Source organism: Macaca fascicularis, chromosome 9, assembly GCF_037993035.2.
Source record: "Macaca fascicularis isolate 582-1 chromosome 9, T2T-MFA8v1.1".
Lineage (NCBI taxonomy): Eukaryota > Metazoa > Chordata > Mammalia > Primates > Cercopithecidae > Macaca > Macaca fascicularis.
In genome coordinates, this window is record NC_088383.1 from 101287982 (window position 1) to 101300871 (window position 12890).

The 12890-nt window shown below is 39.3% G+C and overlaps 1 protein-coding gene across 4 annotated transcripts in view; it reads right to left on the reverse strand.

Annotated features, from left to right (window-relative positions):
* The window catches only part of IDE (insulin degrading enzyme), a 120181-nt gene that overhangs the window by 53679 nt on the left and 53612 nt on the right, over positions 1-12890 (reverse strand). For all 4 annotated transcript variants that reach the window (XM_005565951.4, XM_005565950.4, XM_074002210.1 and 1 more), the window contains exons 5-10: positions 8653-8775; positions 4045-4157; positions 2738-2900; positions 2130-2222; positions 1595-1686; positions 441-521 (exon numbers count right to left, since the gene is read on the reverse strand). In XM_005565951.4, coding sequence (XP_005566008.3) covers positions 441-521; positions 1595-1686; positions 2130-2222; positions 2738-2900; positions 4045-4157; positions 8653-8775 — 665 coding nt within the window. The remainder of the gene's footprint in view (positions 1-440; positions 522-1594; positions 1687-2129; positions 2223-2737; positions 2901-4044; positions 4158-8652; positions 8776-12890) is intronic.

Below are 12890 nucleotides of genomic sequence, written 5' to 3' on the forward strand. Positions count from 1 at the left end.
TTTAGTTTTCAAAAGATCACGAGGCTGGAAAAATAAACTACAATGGGGACCAAGAGGAAAATAGGGATCCCAGGTAAAAGACTATCATGGTAGCCCAAGCAAGAAATCATGATAGCTCAGACTAGGATGGTAGCAATGGAAATTAAAAAAAAGTAAACAATCAATAGCTTTCACATAAGTAGCACTTGACATGCTGCAGAACTGAAATATATTTAAAGTCAATAAGCAAAATGCGTATTTAACAAAAATATTACAGAAAATAAATTTCAGGATGAAAATTAAGATTTTAAACATATCCTGACATCAACATTTGCCCTGTTGCTACAAAGTTTAAAGTTTTATACCTCAGCTTCAATAATTCACTTATTACTGAAAATAATATATACAAGATTGCTGAAATACTCTACACAGCAATGTATACAGTAAAATAACAAACTTACATGCAATATTCCTGCAATCTTAGATGTATAGCCCCGTGGCCTCTCTTTGTCTTTAAACCTAAAAGCAACAGCATTCAAGTCCTAAAATAGAAAATTAATCCAATTAGATATGTCCACCCTTATTCAGAAACATTTTTTTTTTTAAGTGTTTGGCTTGCACTATAAGCTTGCTACTCCATAAATACTCCATAAATACTTTATCACACTTTCTGAAAAAATGGCTATGCTTGATTTAGAAATGTATAGGGTATTTAAAAAATTTCTTAATGTGTATAAAATTTAATCCATCAACCTAGGCTTAAAACCAAAAACAAAATAGGTAAACAATTTTCAATGAAAATAACAAATACAGGATATGGCTCTATAGCCCAAGTTGTTGAAACTAGTAGCCAAAGAATTTAGAAAAACTGTGTGAAAGAACCTTGTGAGATCCAACAATTCAACCATAGATGATTTTGGTGACTCATTCAGAGAACAGCACTCAGATTAGGAGTTATTGTCATAATTTTTGGAAGCAGAAATTATATCTTTAAACTTTTATCTAGTTAAAAAGGATGTTTCTCATATTAAAATACATTTGAGAATCTCGATAGGCTTTAAAGCACATATTTTTAAAAACCCATTTTAAAAAGGCTTTTAAAAATTTGAAAGACAAACACCATTTGTTTTATGCAAAAAAAAAAAAAAAAAAAAAAAAAAGCCGGGCTCTTCCCATACATACAATAATAAAATCACTTTTAATAACACAATCATACATAAACAATTCATTACTTCTTTGAGAGTTTGCTACAGATTTAAAGATCTGAAAATGACAGAGCTCATGCAGCTTTAGGCAGGGAGTAACATAATCCCTGACAGATTCTAGCTCAAGAAACTGCTGATTTTCTTCTGAGCGATGGAAAAGCATTTGATTTCTTCTCTTTTCCATCCTAAAAAGGGCTACATGATGCCTTTCCCCTTAGTTGTGCCCCAAGTAGCAAATCAGACTAGTACAACTAAGCCTTAACTAATACTATTATACATTGCAAAATTTTAGAGTTCAATTAGGAAAAAAACTTTAAAAGTTTAACTGGGCCTTAAATTTAAATTAATTCACATGTATTTGTTCTTGAAAAATAGATTCCTTAAGAAAAGTTTTGGTGAAACAAAAGTACCTTGCACTCTTGGAAAACCCATTCTTGAGGTCCTTCTGCACGTAACTTCTGAATGTATTGAAACATGTGCAAAATTATATCTTCAACATGTACTGGAAAAAAGGGGCACACTTAAAAACCATTCAGTCCTTGAATCCTTCAAAGCAGTGAGCTCAGTCCTAAGGTAAAGTCAGGTAAGTGGAAGATGGTCCCTCTTAGAAAATGCAGTCCTCACCTCCCTGAGACTGGTTTTAGGTGTCCCACACACATGGCCCTCTGGGCTCAGGGATATGTGACAGAAAGGGTGTTGGGGCAGTAAACGAGCAAATAAAAAGCCAAGTCCACATTTAACAAGTGCAACATAATGATCAGTTGTTAAGGGGGGAAGAATCATCCATGAAACAAAGGCCAAGTTACATATGAAAAATACAATGGATAAGTTGTATGAATTAAAGTGTTATAGCTTTCAACATAAAACAGATCCACAGCAAGAAGTTAAAAAACATCATAGAAAGTAAATTTTCATTCAAAAGTAAAAAGGTGAATCAATACTTACATAATCCTTCCTCGGTCAAGTCCACATTAATGATAAAAAACATAAAACCTCGGGCTCCTTCCTTCTGCCCACCAACAAGAGTATTAACCCAGCCTGCAACATTCAAAGGAAATCAACATGATTGATTGCATATGTGGCTTCTTTGAAGCTAAGAAAAATTTTTAAAATTCATATTGTATATTCCTAAGACATGAGAATGAACCTCTTGCAAAAAAGATGGAGGAAAAAAAATCAGTTCAGAAAAGCAGTTTCAGATGGTGCAGAAGTGGGGGCTTTCCTGAAGATTCCTCACATCAATTCCCAGTCAAGAGTAGACTACTGGCTGGGCGCGGTGGCTCATGTCTGTAATCCCAGCACTTTGGGAGGCCAAGCTTGAGACCAGGAGTTTGAGACTAGCCTGGGCAAAATGGTGAAACCCCATCTCTATCTAAAAAAGAAAAAAAAAAAAAAAAAAAAGACAACAGCATGCCAACAACCACCATCTCACTCACTAACCCAAAATGGTCACATCTAAGAATGTTCATTCACAGGACAATATTCAGGAGAAAATGAGAGCCAGAGTGAAAAGATGTGGTGGACACTCAGAAGCTGCTGCCCAGGAGACTTACCCTTTGATTTAAGTTCTGATAACAGACTTCCAGGACCTTCATGCCCAATGAGATGACCAAGATAATGACCAGGATTTGATTTGTAGTATTTCTGAAGGTCAGGTATGGGAAATGTCACATAGAGATTCCTAATATCTTTAATGGGAACTATTTTGTAAAGTTGCTGGAGAAAACAAATCACAGAGATTAGCTATATACAACTCCTACTGAAGAAAATATTTCTAAACTATGAAGAACGATTTTCATGGAAGAATACCAAATTTAAGAGCAAATCAATTGCCACAGAAAATGATACACTGACCACAAATAAATGACTCAGCACTCTCCTAGTGGAATTTCATTACAGTCGGTACATAGTCCATGTTTGACCCCCTGAACCATGCAGCTAAATATTAATGGTTTTGAATGCTTATCTTCAGGTACAGGGTAACAGCTTCAACAGTTATTAAGACTACAGCTACCAAAACTACTTTTAGCATGTAAAGACCAGAATATATTGATATGTTTTTGGTGATTCATGATCCTAATAAATGTGAGATTGATTTTATTATCCTGACAAATATTTAAAACCACATGGGGGCTGGGTGCGGTGGCTCACACCTATAATCCCTGCACTTTGGGAGGCCAAGGGAGACAGATCACCTGAGGTCAGGAGTTCGACCTCAGCCTGGCCAACATGGTGAAACCCCATCTCTATTAAAAATACAAAAATTAGCCGGGCACGGTGGCATGCACCTATAGTTTCAGCTACTCAGGGGGCTGAGGCAGAAGAATTGCTTGAACCTGGGAAGCAGAGGTTGCAGGGAGCCAAGATCGTACCGCTGCACTCCAGCCTGGGCAACAGAGCGTAACTCCTTGTCAAAAAAAACAAAAACAGAAACAAACAAACAAAAAAACTACATAGGGGCTGGGTGCAGTGGCTCATGCCTGTAATTCCAGCATTTTGGGAGGCTGAGACAGGTGGGTCACTTGAGATCAGGAGTTCAAGATCAGTCAAGGCAACACGGTGAAACCCTGTCTCCATTAAAAATACAAAAATTAGCCAGGTGTGGCAGTGTGTGCTTGTAGTCCCAACTACTCAGAAGGCTGAGGTGGGAGGATCAACTGAGCCAGGGAGGTTAAGGCTTCAGTGAGCCATGATCGCACCACTGCACTCCAGCCTGGGTGACAATGCAAAACTCTGTTTCAAAAAAAAAAAAAAACATAAATAATGAAATCTCCAAAAATTTTCACCTGGTCTACGGTAAACTAGGTATATATTATGTCCACAAATTAAGAACACAAAATACCAAAATTTATGCACTTACTTTAAGATGTTCTTCTTGGAAAGGGTGTTCAGGAAATTCTGGCAGTGGGACACTTTTGTTCTCTACTTCAGAAAATAACTTTACCACCAGATTAGTCAAGTCATCTAAAGATTCTACAAGAAAACAGACAAGGAAAACAGAACTTAAGTGAATCGTAACATACAACAGGGAGAGCTTAAAATCTTAGGATCTCCTGAAAAGTCTCAGTACCACTGAAAGGAAAATGTGAAAATGATTACACCTCACACCTATCTCCATTTTAAAAAATTATTCACATTTAAAATATTATCCACAATATTATTTCACAAGTATAATAAAATTAAAACAAATATTAGAAACAATAATTGCATTTGGAAAAATGACTATGATTATCAACAGGCATATATACTGAACTACTAGCAGAGTATAACATTCACCTTATACATAGATAGAGAATTGCCTTCTATGGTATAAAATTATCTTTTGTGCCTTTAAATGTGAGCATTTGCATATTATTTATAAAATACGCCTATTTTTACTTCAATTTTTTGACATGTATGAAGGACTCCAAAATGCACATGTTATATATGTGTGTGTATATATATGTGATATTAGCAAAATTCTACTTTTGGAAGTATAACAAGAAATAAGTTAGGTCTTTGAGAAGAGGGCACAGCAGTCATAGGATGGAATAAAGAACAGCTTGCTTTTTATTTTATACCTTTCTGTGTGGAATTAAATTTTTTCCATTTGTACAAATTACTATTATCCTAAAAAGAAAGGAGTATTTAAAAAACCTATCTTTTTTTTTTTTGAGGCAAGGTCTTGCTCTGTTGCACAGGCTGGAGTGCAGTGGCACGATGCCAGCTAACTGCAACCTCCGCCTCCCAGGTTCAAGTGATTCTCATGCCTCAGCCTCCCCAGTAGCTGGGATTACAGGTGTGCGCCACCATGCCCTGTTAGTTTTTTGTATTTTTAATAGAGACAGGGTTTCATCATGTTGCCCAGGCTGGTCTCAAACTCCTGAGCTCAAGTGATCTGGCAACCTCAGCCTCCTGAGGTGCTGGAATTACAGATGTGAGCCACCGTGTCCGGCCAAAACCTATCTTTTTATAAACAAGATAACCTCTCATCTTGATTATGTCTCCTCAAAAACAGGTTATTTATAAATGGTATAAACATTCATAACCTGTTACTATCAGTAAGCATTTGAATCAAATAAGAATCTTGCCTTGATATTCTATGACCCATTTGGAACTTTTCCATGAATTCTCGGGAGTACTAAATGACTATTTGAGAGCTGCCTTTATATGGTGTAAAATTCTCTATTGTGCCTTTAAGTGTAGGCATTTGCATTTGATTTATAAAATACACCTACTTTTGCCTCAATTTTTTGACATGTATGATGGACTCCAAAATGTCCAGAGCCAAATACAAGGCAGACCAGGGGCTGCTTGTCACATGACAAGTGAATTTAGGAATGCAGAGGGAACGCCGTAGCGAGAGATGTCAGAGACATCTTTTGGCAGATGGGACATATGACTTGAAACAAGGTGAGCAGTCAATAAAGGTTTGTGCGCCTGCAGTGCTGGTGACAGCAACATCCTGAGCAAGGTTCTACCAGGTGAATCTTTCTTCTTGCATATTTCTACCCTAAAAGCATAAATTCACAGTGTCACTTTTTAAAGGTAAGGGAGCTAAACACTACAGCACAGTCTATCTATCCCACTAAACTGTGGGCTCCATAGAGACCACTGACCTTCATATCATCAAGGTTTGGAAACCTCAGTGTCTGCACTTGATGATTACCTATGTGGCAAGTGTTCAGACAGTTAGTGCTGCCACAGCTAGAGAAACAGCTCCAGGCAAGAACAGAAAAACTTCTTTGTACCCTTGTGACAGAGATCCTTCCACATGGTTACTCCTCCTCTCTCCTCCAGCCAAAAGAAGGAGTGGATTATTTTTGAATCCTCTAAGAGATCCAGTTTCCTCCTCATACCTCTGTACTGTAAAGACCTCTCCCTCGGGTTCAGCACAGGAAGTCAGTCACAATGGGAGAGTGATGTGTATGGATCAGGGAACTGAGACACTTTATTTTTTAGATACTTATTCTGTCATTTCCACTAAACCAAGAACATTCTGAGGACAGGGCTCAGGTTTGATTCATCTATTGCCATTGTCACTTGCCCATTAAATGCTTACTAAAATCATGTGTTTAATCTCAAATACAACATATATTTAAACAAACAAACAAACAAGCAAAAAAAACAGTTTAGGCACCTACCTATTCCCAGGACTGGGTTGTAAACAGCAAGTGATATTTTAACATTCTAAACCCACCTACCTGAAGCAAGCACACAGCATTACAGAGTATGCTTTTTTTAATTGTCCTCTCTCCCTGAACCCATTTTACACCCTGGTTCTTGCTACCAACTTAAAAAAATAGTTTACTTTCTAACTATAAAAGTCACATTTGCCAACAGTAGAAAACTTGGAAACAAAAGCTAAATTATGGTAACAAAAGTTACCATAATTTCATGATTATAAAGATGCTACTAGAGTGGCTACTACCATTTATGAAGCATTTGCTATGTGCCATACACCATGCTAAACAGTTTTTATTATCTCATTTAAACCTCACAACAGGTACAAGGTACCACCCACCACTTCACAAATGTGAAAACTGAAGTTTGAAAAACTGAAGTAAGTTTGTTAGCTCACAGCCACACAGCTAAGCAAGCGGTATATTTGGAATGAAAAGCCAGGTTGTTGGACTGTGAAATGTGAGTTCTTAACTACTATACAACATTATCAAATTTCTAGTACATGCTTTTCCATTTTGTCTTTTACCTACACCATACATGGTATATTAGAGTTTTTAGTGTTTTGTTGTTGTTTGTTTTTTTGAGACAGAGTCTCACTCTGTTGCCCAAGCTGGAGTGCAGTGGCACAATCTTGGCTCACTGCAGCAGCCTCCACCTCCCAGGTTCAAGCGATTCTCCTGCTTTAGCCTCCCAAGTAACTGGGATTACGAGTGCCTGCCACCATGCCTGGTTAAGTTTTATATTTTTAGTAGAGATGGGGTTTCGCCATGTTGGCCAGACTGGTCTCAAACTCCTGACCACAAGTGATCCACCTGCCTCGGCCTTCCAAAGTGCTGGAAATACAGGTGTGGGCCACTGTGCCTGGCCCCTATTAGAGTTTTAAAAAATTTGGGGGGAGGGATATGTCTTAGAATTTTTAATAAATCCCCAAATGGGACCATATAGCACATGTTTTTGTAAACAGCTTTTGTTTTCTCTTTAATATATTAAGAACATTAAAAAATATACAATATATTCTTACATATAATATACATGTATTAATTAAAATGTTTTATATTTATATATGCATATATAAGAATATATATTCATATATATGAGAATATATTAAGAATATCTTCCCATGATATTAAAATGCTGTCATAAAACTGTTTATTCGTTCAATATACATTTACCTATGATGTGCCAAGCATGAAGCACAAGCCCAGGTACTAAGGATAAAGCAGTGAACAAAACAGTTTCTACTCTCAAGTAATTTACATTTTGGTAGGGTGGACAACAAAAACACACAAACATTTAATACCTGAAGTATTAATAAATACTATAAAGAAAAAGCAAGATGGAAAGCAGAATAAGAAATGCTATTTTTCTATAAGATATTCTATTTTACAATTATAAAATCAGTATTTAGCAAATTTCCTATTAACATTTAGATTGCTAAATTTTTACTAATATATACTATACTGACAGAAACATCTTTTTATATCTCCTATTTGAACTCTGATTATTTCCTGAGATTGCATTTTTAAAAGTAAAAATGCATATTTACTTTTAAGACTGATATTGTTAAACTGCCCTCCAGAAAGACTAAAGCAACTGATACCACCATTACCAATACAAAAAAGCAACACCATCTGCAGTGGGTATTACTTAAAAACAGCAGGAAACAATGTTAGTAGTTAATTTGCATTTTAAAAATCAAACCGTTGTTTACATTCCAAACAGTCTCCCAAGTTTACCATCATCTGTTTTTGTTTTTTTTTTCCCCAGTTTTCTGAATTGTTATAAGGTCAAATCTGCCAATCTTTGTCCTTTTTGTGTGTGTGAGTTTTTTTTTTAACATGGGATCTCTCTCTGCCACCCAGGCTGGAGTGCAGTGGTGTGGTGATCACAGCCCACTGCAGCCTTTAACTCCTGGGCTCAAGGGATCTTCCTCCTTCAGCCTCCCTAGCAGCTAGGACTATAGGTGCAGACTACCACATCCCGCTAATTTAGAAAAAATTTTTTTTGGTAGAGACAGGATCTTACTATGGTGCTCAGGCTGGGCTTGCCTTGCTTTTATATGCTTAGAGCACCTATTACTGTAGTAATTTGTATTTTTTTCAGATCTCCACTTAAACTTCTTTGGGGAACACAATGATTTAAACATAAAAATCCCCACCTACCTATTCTCTAACAAGTAGATCATTTTCAAAGGACTCTGAGCAAATAAGCACCTCTATCTTATATCCATCTTCTAATACTGTGAAAAAGCCAACATGAAAAACTTACATTATCCAACTCTATAAAAAATTGTAAGGGTTCTTACCTCGACCTAAAACACAAACAGCCATTAAGTTGGATGAATAGTAAGTAGAATGGAATTTCAGTAGCTCTTGTCTTACATCAATGCCTTCTTGGTTTGGTCTAGTCTCCAGAGTATATTTGTTACCTGGAAGGGAAGAACAAGGCATTTTTTAGAAAAAGCAAAATATATGGACTTTTAAAGTTTTGTAATTATCACTGCTATTCCTTAAGATGAACTTTAAAAATAGAGTTCTAATACACATAATAACTCAAATTTATTTGAATGTTATGTGAATAAACAGGTAACAGTACAAACCAGCAACGTTTTAAACTATAGTCTACGGAATTAAAAGTGTCTTTTTTTTTTGAGAGGAAGTCTTGCTTTGTGGCTCAGGCTGGAGTGCAGTGGCGCGATCTCGGCTCACTGCAAGCTCCGCCTCTTGGATTCTCGCCATTCTCCTGCCTCAGCCTCCTGAGTAGCTGGGACTACAGGCACCCGCCACCACGCCCGGCTAAAGCAGAGACAGGTTTCACTGTGTTAGCCAGGATGATCTCGATCTCCTGACCTCGTGATCCGCCCGTCTTGGCCTCCCAAAGTGTTGGGATTACAGTTGTGAGCCACTGTGCCCAGCCTTTTTTTTTTTGAGACAGAATTTCGCCTTTGTTGCCCAGGCTGGAGTGCAATGGCGCGATCTCGGCTCACCCCAACCTCCACCTCCCAGGTTCAAGTGATTCTCCTGCCTCAGCCTCTCTAGTAGCAAGGATTACAGGCATGGGCCACAACACCTGTCTAATTTTGTATTTTTAGTAGAGACGGGGTTTCTCCATGTTGGTCAGGCTGGTCTTGAACTCCCGACCTCAGGTGATCCGCCTGCCTCGGCCTCCCAAAGTGCTGAGATTGCAGGCCTGAGCCACCAAGCCCGGCCTAAAAGTGTCTTATAAAAATTATACTTTTGGCCAGACTTGGTGGCTCAAGCCTGTAATCCCAGCACTTTGGGAGGCCGAGATGGGTGGATCACGAGGTCAGGAGATCAAGACCATCCTGGCTAACACGGTGAAACCCCGTCTCTACTAAAAAATACAAAAAACTAGCCGGGCGAGGTGGCAGGTGCCAGTAGTCCCAGCGACTCGGGAGGCTGAGGCAGGAGAATGGCGTAAACCCGGGAGGCGGAGCTTGCAGTGAGCTGAGATTCGGCCACTGCACTCCAGCCTGGGCGACAGAGCCAGACTCCATCTCAAAAAAAAAAAAATTACACATTTGGCCAGGTGTGGTGGCTCATGCCTATAATCCAAGCACTTTGGGAGGCTGAGGCGGGTGGATCGCCTGAGGTCGGGAGTTCAAGACCAGCCTGACCAACATGGAGAAACCCCGTCTCTAATAAAAATACAAAATTAGCCAGGTGTAGTGGTGCATGCCTGTAATCCCAGCTACTTGGGAGGTTGAGGCGGGATAATCACTTGAACCCGGGAGGCAGAAGTTGCAGTGAGCTGAGATCGCACGGAGCTGGGATCGCACCATTGCACTCCAGCCTGGGCAACAAGAGGGAAACTCCGTCTCAAAAAAAAAAAAAAAAAATTATACTTCTTTGCTGGGCACAGTGGCTCACACCTGTAATCCCAGCACTTTGGGAGGCCAAGATGGGTGCATCACCTGAGGTCAGGAGTTCAAGACCAGCCTGGCCAACATGGTGAAACCCCCTATTAAAAATTAAAAAATCAGCCAGGCATGGTGGTGGGCACCTGTAGTCTCAGCTACTCGGGAGGCTGAGGGATGAGAATCACTTGAACCTGGGAGGCGGAGGTTGCAGTGAGCCAAGATCGCACCACTGCACTCCTGGGCAACAGAGTGAGACTGTCTCAATAAAATAGGTCTGTATCTGTATCTATATTTCCACTTCTTAAAATCCCTATGAGATAGCAGGTATTATGAGTGCTTAAAAGACAAAGTAAGATCCACATGGCCTCCATTCATGCTTATTTTAATTTTCAATTCTCTATGTACTCCATAATTAATTGAACAGAGTCACTAAGGGATTTTTTTGGAACTTGCCAAGTTACTTGTGGAAAGAAATTCACTATTTTGGGCCAAAGCATTAAATTTGTGATGTGAATTCTCATAGATGTGATCTAGACTGGTTAAAAAAAGGATACAATGCTATTTTTATAACTCTCCAGCGATGTATGTAGTGAACCACTAACAGCTCTCATGAAATCTTAATAACTAATTCAAGTAGGGTAAAATATGTAAGTCAAAAACAAATAGTCAAATTCTCTAAATAATACCTTGCAAATTAGGGACTGGAAGATGAAATTCCAATGATCAGTATCTCTCCAAAATGGCATCTTGACCGGAAATATCCTAAGATCCTGGCACAATAACTTTTATTATTGGTTCTACTTACACTAAGTGAGATCCTGTCTTTCTTCTGCAGAGATAAAACTATGGGAGAGTATGTTCTTGATGTGGTTTAATTTTTTTTTTCTTGTGTTGTTATAATATCTGATACAGGGGCACTGGGAAAGTCCCTTTCATGAAATTGGATGTCTACAGAAAGCCACCAGATGGCGCTCTCAAACTCAGTCTTCAGCTCAGTAGCGCTGCACAGCACTGAGTAAAGAAAGATTCATGTCCCAGAATGCTTAACAGATCCAGTGAAGAGAAAATGTGCAAGACACAGCCTAGCAAGTAACCTTAATCTTAACTCATTAACCTTTTCCTAGTCACAAAGTAATCACATACTTTCATACTCCCTAGACGTAGCTTATCACCCAAGTTTCCAGGTTGTTCTTGTTTTTAAGACAGCACTTTGGGAGGCCGAGACGGGCGGATCACGAGGTCAGGAGATCAAGACCATCCTGGCTAACACGGTGAAACCCCGTCTCTACTAAAAATACAAGAAAATTAGCCGGGCGAGGTGGCGGGCGCCTGTACTCCCAGCTACTCGGGAGGCTGAGGCAGGAGAATGGCGTGAACCCAGGGGGGCGGAGCTTGCAGTGAGCCGAGATCGCGCCACTGCACTCCAGCCTGGGGCACAGAGCAAGACTACGTCTCAAAAAAAAAAAAAAAAAAAAAAAAAAGATAGGGTCTTACTCTGTTGCCCAGGCTAGACTGCAGTGGTATAATCACAGCTCACTACAGCCTCGACCTCCTAGGCTCAAGATCCTTCTACCTCAGCCTCCAAAGTAGCTGGGACCACAAGCATGTGCCATCACGTCCAGTTTTTTTTTTTATTTTTTTTGGTAGAACCAGGGTCTATGTTGCCCAAGTTGGTTCCAGGTTCTTAATTAGTCCTCTCAATTTCTCACTGAAGACGAGCTGAAGCTGGGCACAATGAATCATGCCTGTAATCCTAGCGCTTTGGGAGGCCAAGGCAGGCCCATCACTTGAGGCCAGGAGTTCAAGACCAGCCTGGCAAATATGGTGGCATGCCTATCATCCCAGCTACTCAGGAGGCTGAGGCATGAGAATCACCTGAAACCAGGAGGCAGAGACTGCAGTGAGCCAAGATCGCACCACTGCACTCCAGCCTGGGTGACAGAGTCAGACTCCGTCTGATTGACTGATAGATAAATAATATAAATAAACAAACAAATAAATAAGACCTAGTTCTGCTTTACTGCCCAAAGAGGTCCTGAGACATTCTCTCACTCTACCTGAGGGGTCCAGATGCTCTTAGATGCATACCCATAGTCCTAACTCCTTAGGGAAAAAAAAAAAGGCCTTTCGCTGGAGAATGTTTGAAGTTCTCTCATATCAAGGTGAAATTTGAGTATTGATGATGCCTTTCTTTTCTACTAAATGAAGATTCTAAAAGCCACAGTTCCAGAGGGAGTTTTGCTTAAGCTCCTTAGTGCTTTACACTGCCATCTAGGCTCACTGCAACCTCCACCTCCAAGGTTCAATTGATTCTCCTGGGGCCAGATATCTTCTCACTGCATAGCCTTGAACAAGTTACTTTACTTCTCTGTGGCTCAATCTCCTAAACTGACATTAGTGGGCTTAAAGTACATAGTAAGAAAAATACATGTAAAAAAAGCGTAAGACTATTACTTAACAAAAATGTTAAAGTCTTATGACATCAACTGTTGTTTAGTATGCAGAGAATGAGAACTCAGACACTGCCTGAGGGAGTGCATCTTGGATCAACCGCTACAGGAAACATTCTAGTCAATTTGAAGATGTCCATATCCTACTACATAGTAATTCCACTCCTGGATATATGTATCCAGAGGAGTCTGTGTACAAGGAGACATGTACAA